Below are 12,715 nucleotides of genomic sequence, written 5' to 3' on the forward strand. Positions count from 1 at the left end.
CCTGATACATATATCAGGATAATGTACAATTATAAAAGCTGATGGGTAAGCATATGGATAAAAAGAATATGTGCTGTTGCTATTTATTGTTTCTATTTAATGTTGGCTTACAGGATTTACTTCCATGTTCTAAGTCATGTTTGAATAGTCTACCTATTCCTCACATTCCTTAGATGATTATTATTTCTTCTGTTTATGGATAGGAAACTTTTCTTCTATGCCAAAAGTGATTCCAGATTCAGTGCCAGAGTCTTCTTTCAGAATTAAAGGAAATTCCACAAGTTTCCACATCACTTGGAGTCCCTCCACAAAGGTGGAATGGGGAACTGTCTTTTACTGCGTGGGATCAAAATCTCTACAAGTGAGAATATTGACGCAATCCCTACCTATTATCTACATGTGTTACTGCATCTACTTGCTCTTTTTACAAAGAAATTGAGTTTGTTTCTTTTCTGGCATTTAAAAATTGGTCAAGAACTAAACTAAATTGCAAACACAGTGCAAGTTGCCCAGTTTCTCCACCACTGCAGCCAGCAGTGGCTCTGGGCTAGTGGCTGGGATGGCAGTAGTCAGGCAAGGAGAACACAATGATCAAAAATTCATGAGAAAGCCTCTTACAGTAACTCAGAGGAAGAAGTGCCCTCTGAGATAACAGTGGGACAGGCTTTGCCTGAATGTGAAATGTAGCCTCCATCCCCCCTTTAGTACATTTGGCAAGCTTTACTTTAAATTCAAAGGGCAGATTGCTGGCACATCACTACCCACCAGTGCCACAGGAGCTGGTGAAACAATGACCACTCACAGGAAGAGAAGCTGTGTTTTGATTTAGGTGACCAGTTTGGTGAGGGAATTCTGGAAAACTGAAGGCCTTTTGAAAAGGAAAAATGTCTTGCTTTATTTTGTTCTGTTTAATTTCATTTGCAGCCTCTGGAGAATGAAGGATGCCTTCACCCCCATAATCTGACAGTGCCATCCTACCAAGTAGATTGGCTGGAACCATTTGCACTCTTTGATTTTACTGTCACTCCATACACATACTGGGGCAAGGCACCAATGACATCTGTATCCCTTCGGGCTCCTGAAGGAGGTACTAAAATTTTACATCCTGTTCCTCATGTGTAATGGGTACTGGGAGAAGCTCAGTGTCAGCAAGTGAAGCCCTGGTGAAGGATGAGCAGCTTTCAGAGCTAGTTAGCTGCAGGCAGAGTTGCAAGGACATGTTTCTGAGTATCTTTGGCAGTCATCTATTGCATACGTAAATGCAGACAATTGAAGTAATTGAATTCAGAACAGAAAATGCAGGGCAATATATCCAGCATGTGCCTGTGACTATGAGCAAGAAAGAGAAACTGAATTCATTACAATGAACATGAAAAGCTGCATGCAATATCTTAATCACTTAGTAGATTTTAAAAAAATGTTATGCACATTTTACTCTTGCTTCTGTGTTTATTTTTGCTCTTATGCATGTCAAAATTAAGTTAGCTGAAATATAGTGTTGAGTGACTGAAGCACTGAGAAAGCTTATGAGATGCAGTAGATTTTGAAGTGAATAGAAGAGGAAATAGAATATGCTTTGTGTTGTGAAAATTTTTACAGCCCCATAGTTACATACAGGACTTGGCTAAAAAGATATGTCCCAATCTCAGTGCAGGAGTGCAATTTTTTTCCTGTTTATAGAGCTCTTTCTTTTGGCTAGGTAAGTTAAAATCAGATAGCTTCACATCAATGAAAAACAGAAAGGAATAACCATTAAGTTTTAGATAATCTTCTTTAGAGTTAGTTATGAGGTTTGAGTTTGTGTTTTAACAGGAGTTTTTTGTTCTGTGTATTTTATCTTTATTTTTTATACAGTTCCTTCAGCCCCTAGGAACCCTAGAATATATGTGTTACAGAATAACCTACGTGGAAGTGATGGAAAAGTCCTTGTGGAGTTCAGGTGGGACAGACCTGAAAGGGATAATGGAATATTAATGCAGTTCAGGGTTTACTATCAGCTAGTGAATCAGAGCAGCACTGCTGGCACTTTCATGGAGTGGATTGAAGGCAATGTTAAACCCACCCAGATGCAGTTTTCTCTCAAGGATGTGCTTCCCAGCCTCACAGTAAGGTTTCAGGTATGAAAAATTACTAAGCTTGTCTCGTGCTAGCTGGTAGATGTTATCTGTGCAGTCTGATCTGTTTGCCTGGGAGATGTTTTTTTGGCTTGGGGCAAGAGCTTGTGGTTTCTGCTTGTAGAACTGCTGATTTGCTGACTCACCCATGCATCCTACCTGGCTTAACTTCTTTTTGTATCATGTTGTTCACTCAATGGTGAAGCCCAAAAGAAACTTTTCTAGAGGTTTCTCCAAGCCACTGCTAGAAACTGCAAGTTGAACACAGATTCAACTGATGTGGTAGAGAGTGACAGGCCTTTTGAACAGAGCCACAGTTTGAGAAAGTCAAGGATTCATGTGGCTTCCATGGAAAGAGACTTCCAGTTCAAAACTTGTCAAGAAGTCATTTTTTCATTGGGATGAGTTTTGGAACAGACTGAATGTGTACTTGAAACACCAGTTAAAAGCAAGAGAGCATGTCATAGACCAGGGACTAATGAGAGAGAACACCATGTTGGTTGCAAGGTCAACAAATAGTAGGAATTGTTCCAGGCTGGGAAAGGAAACAAAAAGACGGTCTGGAGTCCTTTGAGCTCTAACTGGTAGATGCAGCATGGATTGTCAATCTCTGGGCCACTGGTTAAAGTTCTCTTCATAGCAACAGTCCCAACTTGAATGCAGCCTTTGAACTGACCAGCATAGCCTTGTGTCAAACAGAGCACACACTTATGTTCCTAGATGAACAGACTGGGGTTTTGTCTCTGTTGGCTCTACAGGCTCTATAATGCAGTCATTTCTGCTGTTAGTTAACATAAGTATCAATCTCTTGTCCCACAGGTGCAGGCCTTCACCTCTGTAGGTCCAGGACCTTTGTCTGACATGGCAGAGAGGAATTCATCAGGTATGGATGATTTAGTTGCCATCTCATGGTTTGTGTGCAATAGCTGGTGAAATGACAGTACAAGAAATTGGCAATCTGATAAATAGCCTCCAACATGTTATGTAACATACAGCAAACACAACAGAGGAAATGGTTACCTCCTCTGATATGAAAGATTAACACGTTCCTTATCATTCGACTAAATTTTGGGAATTTCAAGCCTTTCCTCAAAACTATGCTAAATGAGCTTTTTTGTGCAACTCCAGGTTAGCATAGAACAGTAGGTTTTCACCTGTAACCTGTTTACTGCTAGAGATCATAATATATTTCTAGTTTGGCTGTTAAAGGTAATTAAATGAGCAAATCTGTTTTGCTGTGCTTAAATTTGTTAGGTAAGCATTCACAATGTCACTGAAAATATTTTAGTAGTTTGACTGTGATGACAAGAGGGCATCTCATTACTTTATTTATTTTCTGTTGCAAATACAATAAGTTCAGACCCAACATTTATTTGTATCTTGTACTTGCTTTCCTTATGAATGACTGTGTTTATCTAGGATGGGATTTTTTTTGTTAATTGTGCTGTGCCCTTTTCCTTCCAGAGCTTTTCCCTATCCCAACTCTAATAACTATTTCTGCCAGCAAGTTGTTTCTTACTGACATAGATAGTGGTCATACCATCTGGGAACTTTCAGCCAAGACTGATGTAAAGGACATCTGTTATATTGCTAATGATGACAAAGCATACCATATCACTGAAGATTCTCTTTTTATTCTCGATATACAGAATGCTTCAATGTTTCAGGTACTCCTTTGGTCACTCCTTTACTTGAGAGAATCTAGGAAAATTATCATTACTTGACCATTATTGCCATTATTTTATGGCCAACTGTGTTTTTGAAAAAGTAAAAATGACCAGAGTATGCCATTGTTAAAGTTGTCCTATTTATCATAAATGGTTTACTGACATCTGCTTTGTTGATATTTTTATTAGATGTTCAGTTTAAAATTCATACTAGTAAATATAAGAAATTAATATTTTGTATCGCATTTAATTTAATTTTATTTTATTGACATCATTCTAATTTCAAGAATAGGGAAGCAACAATTGATATTTGTGAAACAATAGTTTTGATTCTTCTAAAAATATTTCCAGTCCATGACACGTCTTTGTATTTTGGCTTCTACTTCCCAAGCAGGCATTTTTCTTTTAGAAACAAATTGGTTTTCATAATGTCTTAGCATCAGGTTGGAAAATTCTGTCCTTTTGATTTTTTTCTTAAGTTTTTCAAAGATGTGCATCTTCACAATGTCACAGCCATCACAGTTGACTGGATTGCAAGGCATCTCTTTGTTGCCCTGAAAACACCACAGAATGAAACTCAAATATTTTTTATTGATCTTGAGCTCAAAAAAAAATCTTTACAAGCCTTGAACAAGCAGCTCAGCAAAAGTAATTCAACTGTATCATCTCTGTTGTCAAATCCTTTCTTAAGGTAAGGCACATGCTAGTAATAACTTTTTTAAGAGCAAATTTTAGACATGATTTTCACTAAAACTTGAACTGTTAAGGACCAAAAAGGACTTTTTATAGTGGATGAGTTTTGGCATTATGTAAATCTCAGAAATTTTTGAATGTAGTGCCACTTAAGTACTGCTAGTTGAGCTTGGACATACCTAATTTCATAAAGATGTTTGTGTTTGAGTAACAATTTTAAATTATGCTTAAATACTGATAGATACTTCTATATGTGTAATGCAAATGCAAGTAAGCACAGATAACATTTTTTTTGCAGTAACCATTTTATCCAGAACAGCCAGTTATTGTGTCAGACTAGGATTGCCTTTAGGTTGGTCAGGTTGAAGTTTTCCTACTGAAAGCAGTGCATTTTCTTTGGTAGCCGCTTGTACTGGCTGGAAGAGTTTGATAATGGCAGCCGCGTGTTTTATTATGATATTCTGAACAACACTGTGCACCACATCCTGGGTCATGGATTGATAGAAAAACAGATGAGGAGCTACTGCACCTGTAATGTCACAGAAGCAGAGCTGGGAAGGCCTATGAGTATAGATCTGTCTGACTCCAAAAATCCCCAGCTGCTTTTCATCAGAGGAAGAGATGAAATATGGGCCTCAGACATGGATGGTTGCCACTGCTGGAGAACTATCAAAATACCAAATATTCAAGGTCTGAGTGTCTTTTATTTTTCTAGGTAGTTTGTGATTCTTGCTGTCTCTTACTTCAAACAACTTTCATTTCAGAAAATAGCATTCATGAAGCACTGATTATAGAACTGATTCATCTATAGTCAAATGTTTGTGTTCTGTGTTTCCAGTTGTAAACTTTATTCATACAAACTAGAAGAGCAGTGTGAAGATGTTTACTGATGCAAGTGTGTATTCTAGCAAGATGTAAAAGGAATGCTACGGCCTCAAGTGCTACTTGTCAATAGATTTCACTTAGAATATTAACACATTATTTACTAGCGTTTTGTATTAGCTACATCTATTGCAGTTAATCTCAATGAAAAGATACAGTAACAACTCATGCCTGAAAATGGCATTGCAGACTTCATCGTGTGGGGAAGGTACTTCACGCAGGTAGATAATTTGTCTTGTATGACAAATGATCCATGTCTTGTGATCACTTCTTGTGATAATAACACTTACTCTTGGTTGCTCAGTTGTGGAGGTGTGCTGGTAAAGCTGCTCTGTTACCAGAGGAGCTGTCTTAGTTGTTCCTGAGAGATGGCAGATCATGGTGGTTTTCATCTTGGAAAAAAGAGCAAAGTTTCTTTAGACAGCTCTTGCTTTCGTGTTTCATTTCTTGTGTTTGTTAATTGAATAGCAGTTCTCATAATTATGGGTAATTAAACACCTTCAAATCTACACCTGTAAACTGGAATAGCAGTGTCTTAGCTTCATGAGACCTGCTGGGAAATATCAGAAATCTCTTGTCAAGGGGAGGTCACTGGGGATACAGTATGGCCAAAATGGCTGTATTGACTCACTGTGAAAAGAAGCACCCTTCTGCTCTTGTAAAATCATCTGCTCAGGGTTGACTATAAAACTTATTCTTGCAATGTTTTCCTACAGGTATTAAAATTGGCAGCTTGACTGCAGATAAGAAATTTATATACTGGACTGCTGAAACAAAGGAATACACTGAAATTTGGCTAGCAGATAAAGAAAACAGAAGTCACTTTCTTCACAAGAGAGCAAACCAGTCGCTGAAAATCTTAGCTTACAGCTCAGCAGCACAATCATATCCAGGTAAAGGGGATTTGGGTTCTTTTGTGAATGTAACCAGTTTCTGTCAGAGCATGTATTTAAGTTGCAGATGTGTATTTATGTGAAGTATGCTTCATGGATTCAGGTACCTTCTAGACAGAAACAATTTGGACTTTTTAAAAAGGATGAATATAAGGACTGGTCTTGTGTTGAATACAATGGAAGGTCATGATGATGAATATTTCACCTGTTTGTTAATGCCAAACTATGCCTATTTTCAAAGTTGTGTCAGACATGGAGATTTAGAAAAGGTGGTGCACATTACAGCACAGAAAAAGAGAAAATATGTTGCACAGTGTTGTAGCCAGAGTTTGATAGTGATCCCTGTTGTGACACAGATTTCTGAGTTTGTTCACAAATGTATAAAACTAAAATAAATGTCTGTCCTTTCAAAGATAAAGAGATAAGAACTCTGCTTATTAAAGCAATTCATAATGAAGTACCCAAGAGACAACTACAGGTTACATTATAGCAGACCCAGGCATCACTTAGAACTCCTGATATTTTAAACAAACCATTGTAGAATGATAATGAAATAAATAAAACATTAGTTTTAATAGAAAAACCAGGATTCATGATACCTATAGTGATTATCTTTATAAATGCAGAGGTATAGAAGCTACTAGCATGATGAATATACTCAAAATAATTATTGAACTCAAATTTTACATAAAAACCCTGGCAAATATGAATGAATATTTAATAATATGAACTTCTTTGGAATAAAAAAAAATTCAAATTCTTTTGAGTAGCTGGCACAGTCATGCCTGCTCTGACCAATGCTCAGGCTATTCTTGCCAACACTTCGGGCATGTTTGTTCTCATGAGATCTGTGTGGGCTTGGCTTTGATGTAGGAGCCTGGTTTGGCCCTGGTACAGAATGTGCCAATCCCTATCCCCAGGGACAGGGTTTCGTGCAAGAGCCCCAGGCTTGGCTGGTGCAGAAAGGGAAGAACCAAATTTCAGTCCAAATAGATTATTCCTATCCAGAGATCCCCACAGAGATTTTCTAATTTACATTGACAGCTGCAAATACATTTGGAGGAATATGCATGAACCTGACTTTGATAGCAATGGCAGGGTTGCTCGCTTTGGGACAAAAGATCTTAACTATGAGGTCAGTTGTTGTGGCCTAAGGGCAAGAATTGGTCCTTGTACCTTCTTCCCTGTGCAGATACCTAAATTTCTTACTTCTTAGCAGGAAGTCCATTTAATATATTTTTATTTTGTTTTAGAAAAGACATCAATTTTCTTTTGTTACTTTTCAGTAACTGTCAGTGTAGTTTTATACTGTTTTCTCCTCCAGACTCCTTTTCTACTTCCCACATATGTCTCTCATTATCTGTTGTTACATTACACATGGAAAACTGTCTGGAAGAAAAAGCAGATAACATTTAATTGCTAGAGAAAGGCAATGTCTATGCAGTGTATCTGTCTTTCCTGTTACAGGCAAGTTTGGGCTCATCAATATGTGCTTCCCTAACAACACAGCAACTGCAATTTGCTACACCTCCTACAAAGAAGTAGCAAATTGTACATCTACGTCTTCTACTTCAAGAAGAACCTAAATTCTTTATTAAAATTGTATCTTGTCAAAGATAAATAAGAGTTTCTCTGAGGATCACTATTTTTGTGTCCATGAAAGTAATCAAATAAAGTTGTTTCAGGCAGAATTTTCTTCTGTTTCTCTTTGTGAGAGCAGAAAGAATACTTTGTAGTTGTGCTTTCTCATATGAATGGTGGCAGAATCCCATGCAAGTTTGCATTAGTCCAGCCATAATTTTAACTTTTAATCTTTTAATGTCTTTCCTAGATAAAAGATGCCTGATTCTCTTGCCAGACACTGAGAAACCTACTATCCTTGCTACAACTAACACCAGTTTTACATTAAGCTTGCCATCTCTCACACCACAGCAGCTCTGCCCTGGCATATCCCAGCCTACGCCAACATACCTGGTATTTTCCAGACAAATGACAAACATCTGCAGGAACTCAAGGCAATGTTTGTCTACTCCACAGCAAAAAATATTGGTATGGCTACTTCACACAGAAATGCATGTGATACCATCTATAAACAGGGAATGTGATGTCGCTTCTAGTGACTTTATGAACCATTCTGTAGCTTTCTGTCAGCGAGTTTGTCCATTTCTGCATCCCAACAGTAATTGTCCTTTCTCTATGGTATTTAGTAAGTGGTAGATACCTTAGTTTTTCCTTTGTGCAAGAGCCCCCCTTCTTTTTGTCTTGTTTTTTGGTATGTACTTTCTTTCTGTAGGGACCTATTACCAAAACTGTGATTCAAACATTTTTTTTTAACACTAAAGTGTTTTACAATGCAAAAACACCACTGTATTACTTTTTAACCACACATTTCATTGACAGATGATTGGGTTGACATATGTCTCTCTTTTCTAAGATTGCATGTTTATTATCTGATTTGGACTTACAGGAATATCAGGGTCCTATTGCTGTCTTAGAGAACCTACAGCCATTTTCGAGTTATGCCATACAAGTTGCAGTGAAAAACTACTATTCAGAAGAGGAAGTGCTGCCTGTGGGAGAAGGCACAGTTGGCACAACTCTATATGGAGGTTTGTTTCATATTTTATTCTGAATTTGAACTGAGTTCTCATCTCAGAGGAAGATGTATGCAGGTTTGGGCTGAAAATCAGAAAGTGGACAAACAGTCTGATTAAAATATAACCTAGGTAGATCTTCACAAGGTTTTGGCAAACAGACTTGATGAATTTGTAAGATTCATTCAATATATTTGTATCTATTCTTCAATGCTTTGGCTTATTTGCTTCCTGAGGAAAGAAAAATTATGGTTAAAAGTGGCTAAACAGTTGCAGTTTCTGCCTTGAACCGCATCTTTAAGTAAGTTGTGTTTGAATGTAGGTGTGATTATGTATGTTTAAATATCTGTGTTATGTATTCATTCAGCATTAAGATTGTTTCCCTTGGCTTGATGTTGCTCTCATGATTGCTGTTTCTAAGGGTAATGCAGATTTGTTTTGTTGTGAACCAGGCTGAAAAGGCAACACTTCGTTTTTACTTTTGGCCTGAATGAAAACAGCTCATTTTCAGTTGATTTCAAGAATTTTGATGTGCCCTTTCAGTCCTTGTTCTGTGGGAATACTACAGTCTGAGCTGGATGTCTCCTGTGCTTGTAAATACCTCAGTTAGGGCAGGAAGATGATTCTACTCATTCCTTGCTTCACCCTACATGTTTGCAGCTGTGGGGCAGCTGCTGTGCCAGTTTTCTTGAAGCTCTTGATGTTTTCCAGAAAGAGAAGGATCATGCAAAAGGTTCATGTTATGCTTTTGCATGTGTTGCAGCCCAGCCCAATAGAACTATCTTGCTCAGCACTTTTTCTTGTTTTGCATGTGCAATTCTGTACATGCACATTTGTCTTTATGAGGAGCTGTCTTTGTGCTCCTCTGCAGATAACTTTCTCTGTGCTTTTACTGAAGTCCCTTGCTGAAAACATGGAAAGCCATTATGAGGGGTAGCTATCCCCCATGGTGTACGTAGTGCTTGCTCTTGTGTTGTGTCAGTTTTGCTCTGTTGTGCCTGGTGTCAGCAGCCAGTGTCAGCTTGATCCACATAAACTCTTCATTTGCAGAGCCATCAGGCACCTCTCTTAATTCCTAAGTCAGCAAGTCAGAATTATAGCCAAGTCTACAGCGTATCTGTGTTTTGCTGAAAGACTGCGGAGGTGGTACCTAGGGATACTTGGTGTGGAACTCACTGGGATATGGTGATACTGTGGCCCCCATCTTCATGAGTTTTTTTGCCTGGGTTTTGTTCTGCAGAGTTGGAGCAGTTCTTTTTTTTTAGAGAGGGTAAGGGAGTGAAACTGAGAGGCACAGAGCCCTTGGGCACTGGCTCCCTTAGCCTGGCTGCATCAGGGCTGGCTGTGGCTGGCACAGAGCCGTGCTGCACAGCTGTGCATGTGAATATTGCTGTGACATGCAGTGAGGGAGCCACAGCAGGACTCCTAAAGTTTCCCTTTACTTCTTTTTACCTCTCTGTGCATTTTGGCTGCTTCAGAAGTTGATGGAATAACTGGAATTAAAGTATGGACAGCCGCCACTGCATTTTTCTTACTTTCCTCAATGTCTCTTTCCCCAGCGATCAACTGTGCCCAAGAAAACATTTTATCCAGAATACCTGGCAACAAGTACATGCCAGGAGTCCTGATTTCCCTTTTTCTTTCCTTAGGGATGCACTCTTTAAAGGTTTCTTTAAGGGCTCATTCATAGAATAATCAGCCTCTCTTTTTGCCACCATTGTCCAAAGGAGAGCATCACCTGTGAGCCGCCAGTGGCTTCTCTTATGCACAGATCATTCCCTGGTTTTTATCCTGGGAGCAGTCACATTTTTCCCCTTAAAAACCCTCTGTTTAGGGTGAGCTTCTTTTCATCTTTCAAATGGAAGTGAAACAAGAGGTGCAGGCATATTACAACCCTTCTCATGGAATCCAGACATGCTACACTTTCAGAGTTCTCTAGTTCAACTATGCTGAGTATTTTTCTCTTAACAGTCAGATCCCTTAGCACCTGCAACATCAAGCAAATATGCTCCCACCCTATGTGGATCTCCTGAATATTGTGAGCTGGTCTCTTCTACCTTGCCTGCAGTGAGAGGACTGGAGGCAATGGCCTTTATCTGAGATGGGAGATTCAGATTAGATATCAGAAAAAATGTTCACACTGTTCAGGTGGTCAGGCACTGGAATATGTTTCCCAGGGAGTGGTGGTGGAGTCACCATCCCTGGAGGTGTTTAAGAGGCACCTGGTGTTGGGTGATGTGGTTTAGGGGTTACAGTGGTAGTTCTGGTTGACAGTTGGGCTTAATGATCTGAAAAGTCTCTTCCAACCTTGATGATTCAATCTTCCTATGGAGTAAAACAAACACCCCCAAACACCCAACAATTCTAGCCTTCTATCAGTAGATTTCAATTCTTTGCATGGGATTCCACATCTGTAATATAAAGTTTGTGTGATTTAATAGATTTAATAACATTATATATTATTTGGATGTGGAAAGGATTGACATAATTATTTTTTTTGTATGGGAAACTGTGCTATGCTGCAGCAATGTACATCCTTTCAGTGATGAAACATAAAGGTAGATTATAAAATGGGAGACTGGATTGCTCCACTCAAATGGAATTTTTTAGTCTCGTGTTAAAATGAAATATGAAACTCAGAACAGGTTTCTCTAGTTGGGACAAAATGAAAAATCTGGATGAAAATCAAGTCTTAGACAAAAAGCAAAGCAAACCAACAAAAAACCTTCACCCCACCCCAGCTTACAAACCCTGAGTATTTTGAATAGATATTTGTATCAGCATTCAGAGCTTTTCAAATTTGTTGAAAAACTTCCAACCAGCTGTAAATAGAAGCTATATGTGTCCTGACACTTATGTTCTCAATTTCATGAATGTAACTGCCAGTTTAAATTGTAATCAGATGCTGCTAGAGCCTCTTGAAGTGTGTACACTATTTAACACCTCTGAAGCTGTGCGAGTTCCCTCAATGCCTTTTTCTCAATTCTCTAATGAAGCGAAAGAAGCTTGGAATAATTTGTGCTTTCCATCAAATAGCAAGGTAGAGGGAATGAAAAAAGAGGAAGACAATGCATTGCTCTTGCCACAGAGTGTCACTCTTACTCCACATATGTTTTAGCTAGACAAATAAGAAATTTGTCCTTTCCTAGTCTAGTTTCTGTATATTTCATTAAATAATCTCTAGTCTTGCTACTAGGATATGAATTAAAACATATGGACTCATCATTTTGATATGTTGGGAACATAAATAGTGTAATGACTTGTTAACTTTTTACCTCTCTGGACAGCTCAATAGGAAATAAAGAATATTTTATACAGAGTAGGGGCATACCATATACCATTACAAAGTCTGTGATCTTAAAGCTTCAAAGGAAGGGTTGATTTTTCCAGAACAATTAGTGAGTAACCAGCTGGTATGGACATCTGATCAGCAACTCAATTTCTTCCTTACACAGCTCAGCCAGACTCTGTTTCTGAGAAAAAAAATTAAATTATGTGAAATAATGGATTTTCTTCCCTCATAAGTTTCCATTCAAGAAAAGACTTTCCAATTGAAATAGTGCACAGTTTTGGGTTTTTTTTGTGGTGTGTGTGCATATTCAAGTAAACACCATATTAAACTCACATCTGAGACCCTGATTAGGAAGCTAAGAGGGAACATGAATTCAGTGATATGACTATAAATATAAAGGTGTGTATGTATATATATATATATATATATATATATATATGTTTTCCTGTTGTTCAGGTTTTTTGTTTTTTTGTCTGCTTGGGTATTGAGATAGCCAAGAAAATACTAAAAGTCCCTCAAAATATTTTGAAATTGTCTTCAGCTGACTGACTATACCAGAATATGAGTGTTTACATATGTG

The 12,715-nt window shown here is 38.2% G+C and overlaps 1 protein-coding gene across 1 annotated transcript in view; it reads left to right on the plus strand.

Moving 5' to 3' along the window:
• Positions 1 to 12,715, plus strand: part of ROS1 (ROS proto-oncogene 1, receptor tyrosine kinase) — a 67,465-nt gene that overhangs the window by 26,785 nt on the left and 27,965 nt on the right. Inside the window, 10 exon segments of the mRNA XM_036381075.2 lie at positions 204 to 361; positions 925 to 1,087; positions 1,855 to 2,117; positions 2,934 to 2,997; positions 3,579 to 3,781; positions 4,261 to 4,472; positions 4,878 to 5,164; positions 6,073 to 6,249; positions 8,081 to 8,298; positions 8,717 to 8,858. Of these exon segments, the coding sequence (XP_036236968.1) occupies positions 204 to 361; positions 925 to 1,087; positions 1,855 to 2,117; positions 2,934 to 2,997; positions 3,579 to 3,781; positions 4,261 to 4,472; positions 4,878 to 5,164; positions 6,073 to 6,249; positions 8,081 to 8,298; positions 8,717 to 8,858 (1,887 nt within the window).

This window comes from Molothrus ater, chromosome 3, assembly GCF_012460135.2.
Source record: "Molothrus ater isolate BHLD 08-10-18 breed brown headed cowbird chromosome 3, BPBGC_Mater_1.1, whole genome shotgun sequence".
In the NCBI taxonomy this organism is placed as follows: Eukaryota; Metazoa; Chordata; class Aves; order Passeriformes; family Icteridae; genus Molothrus; species Molothrus ater.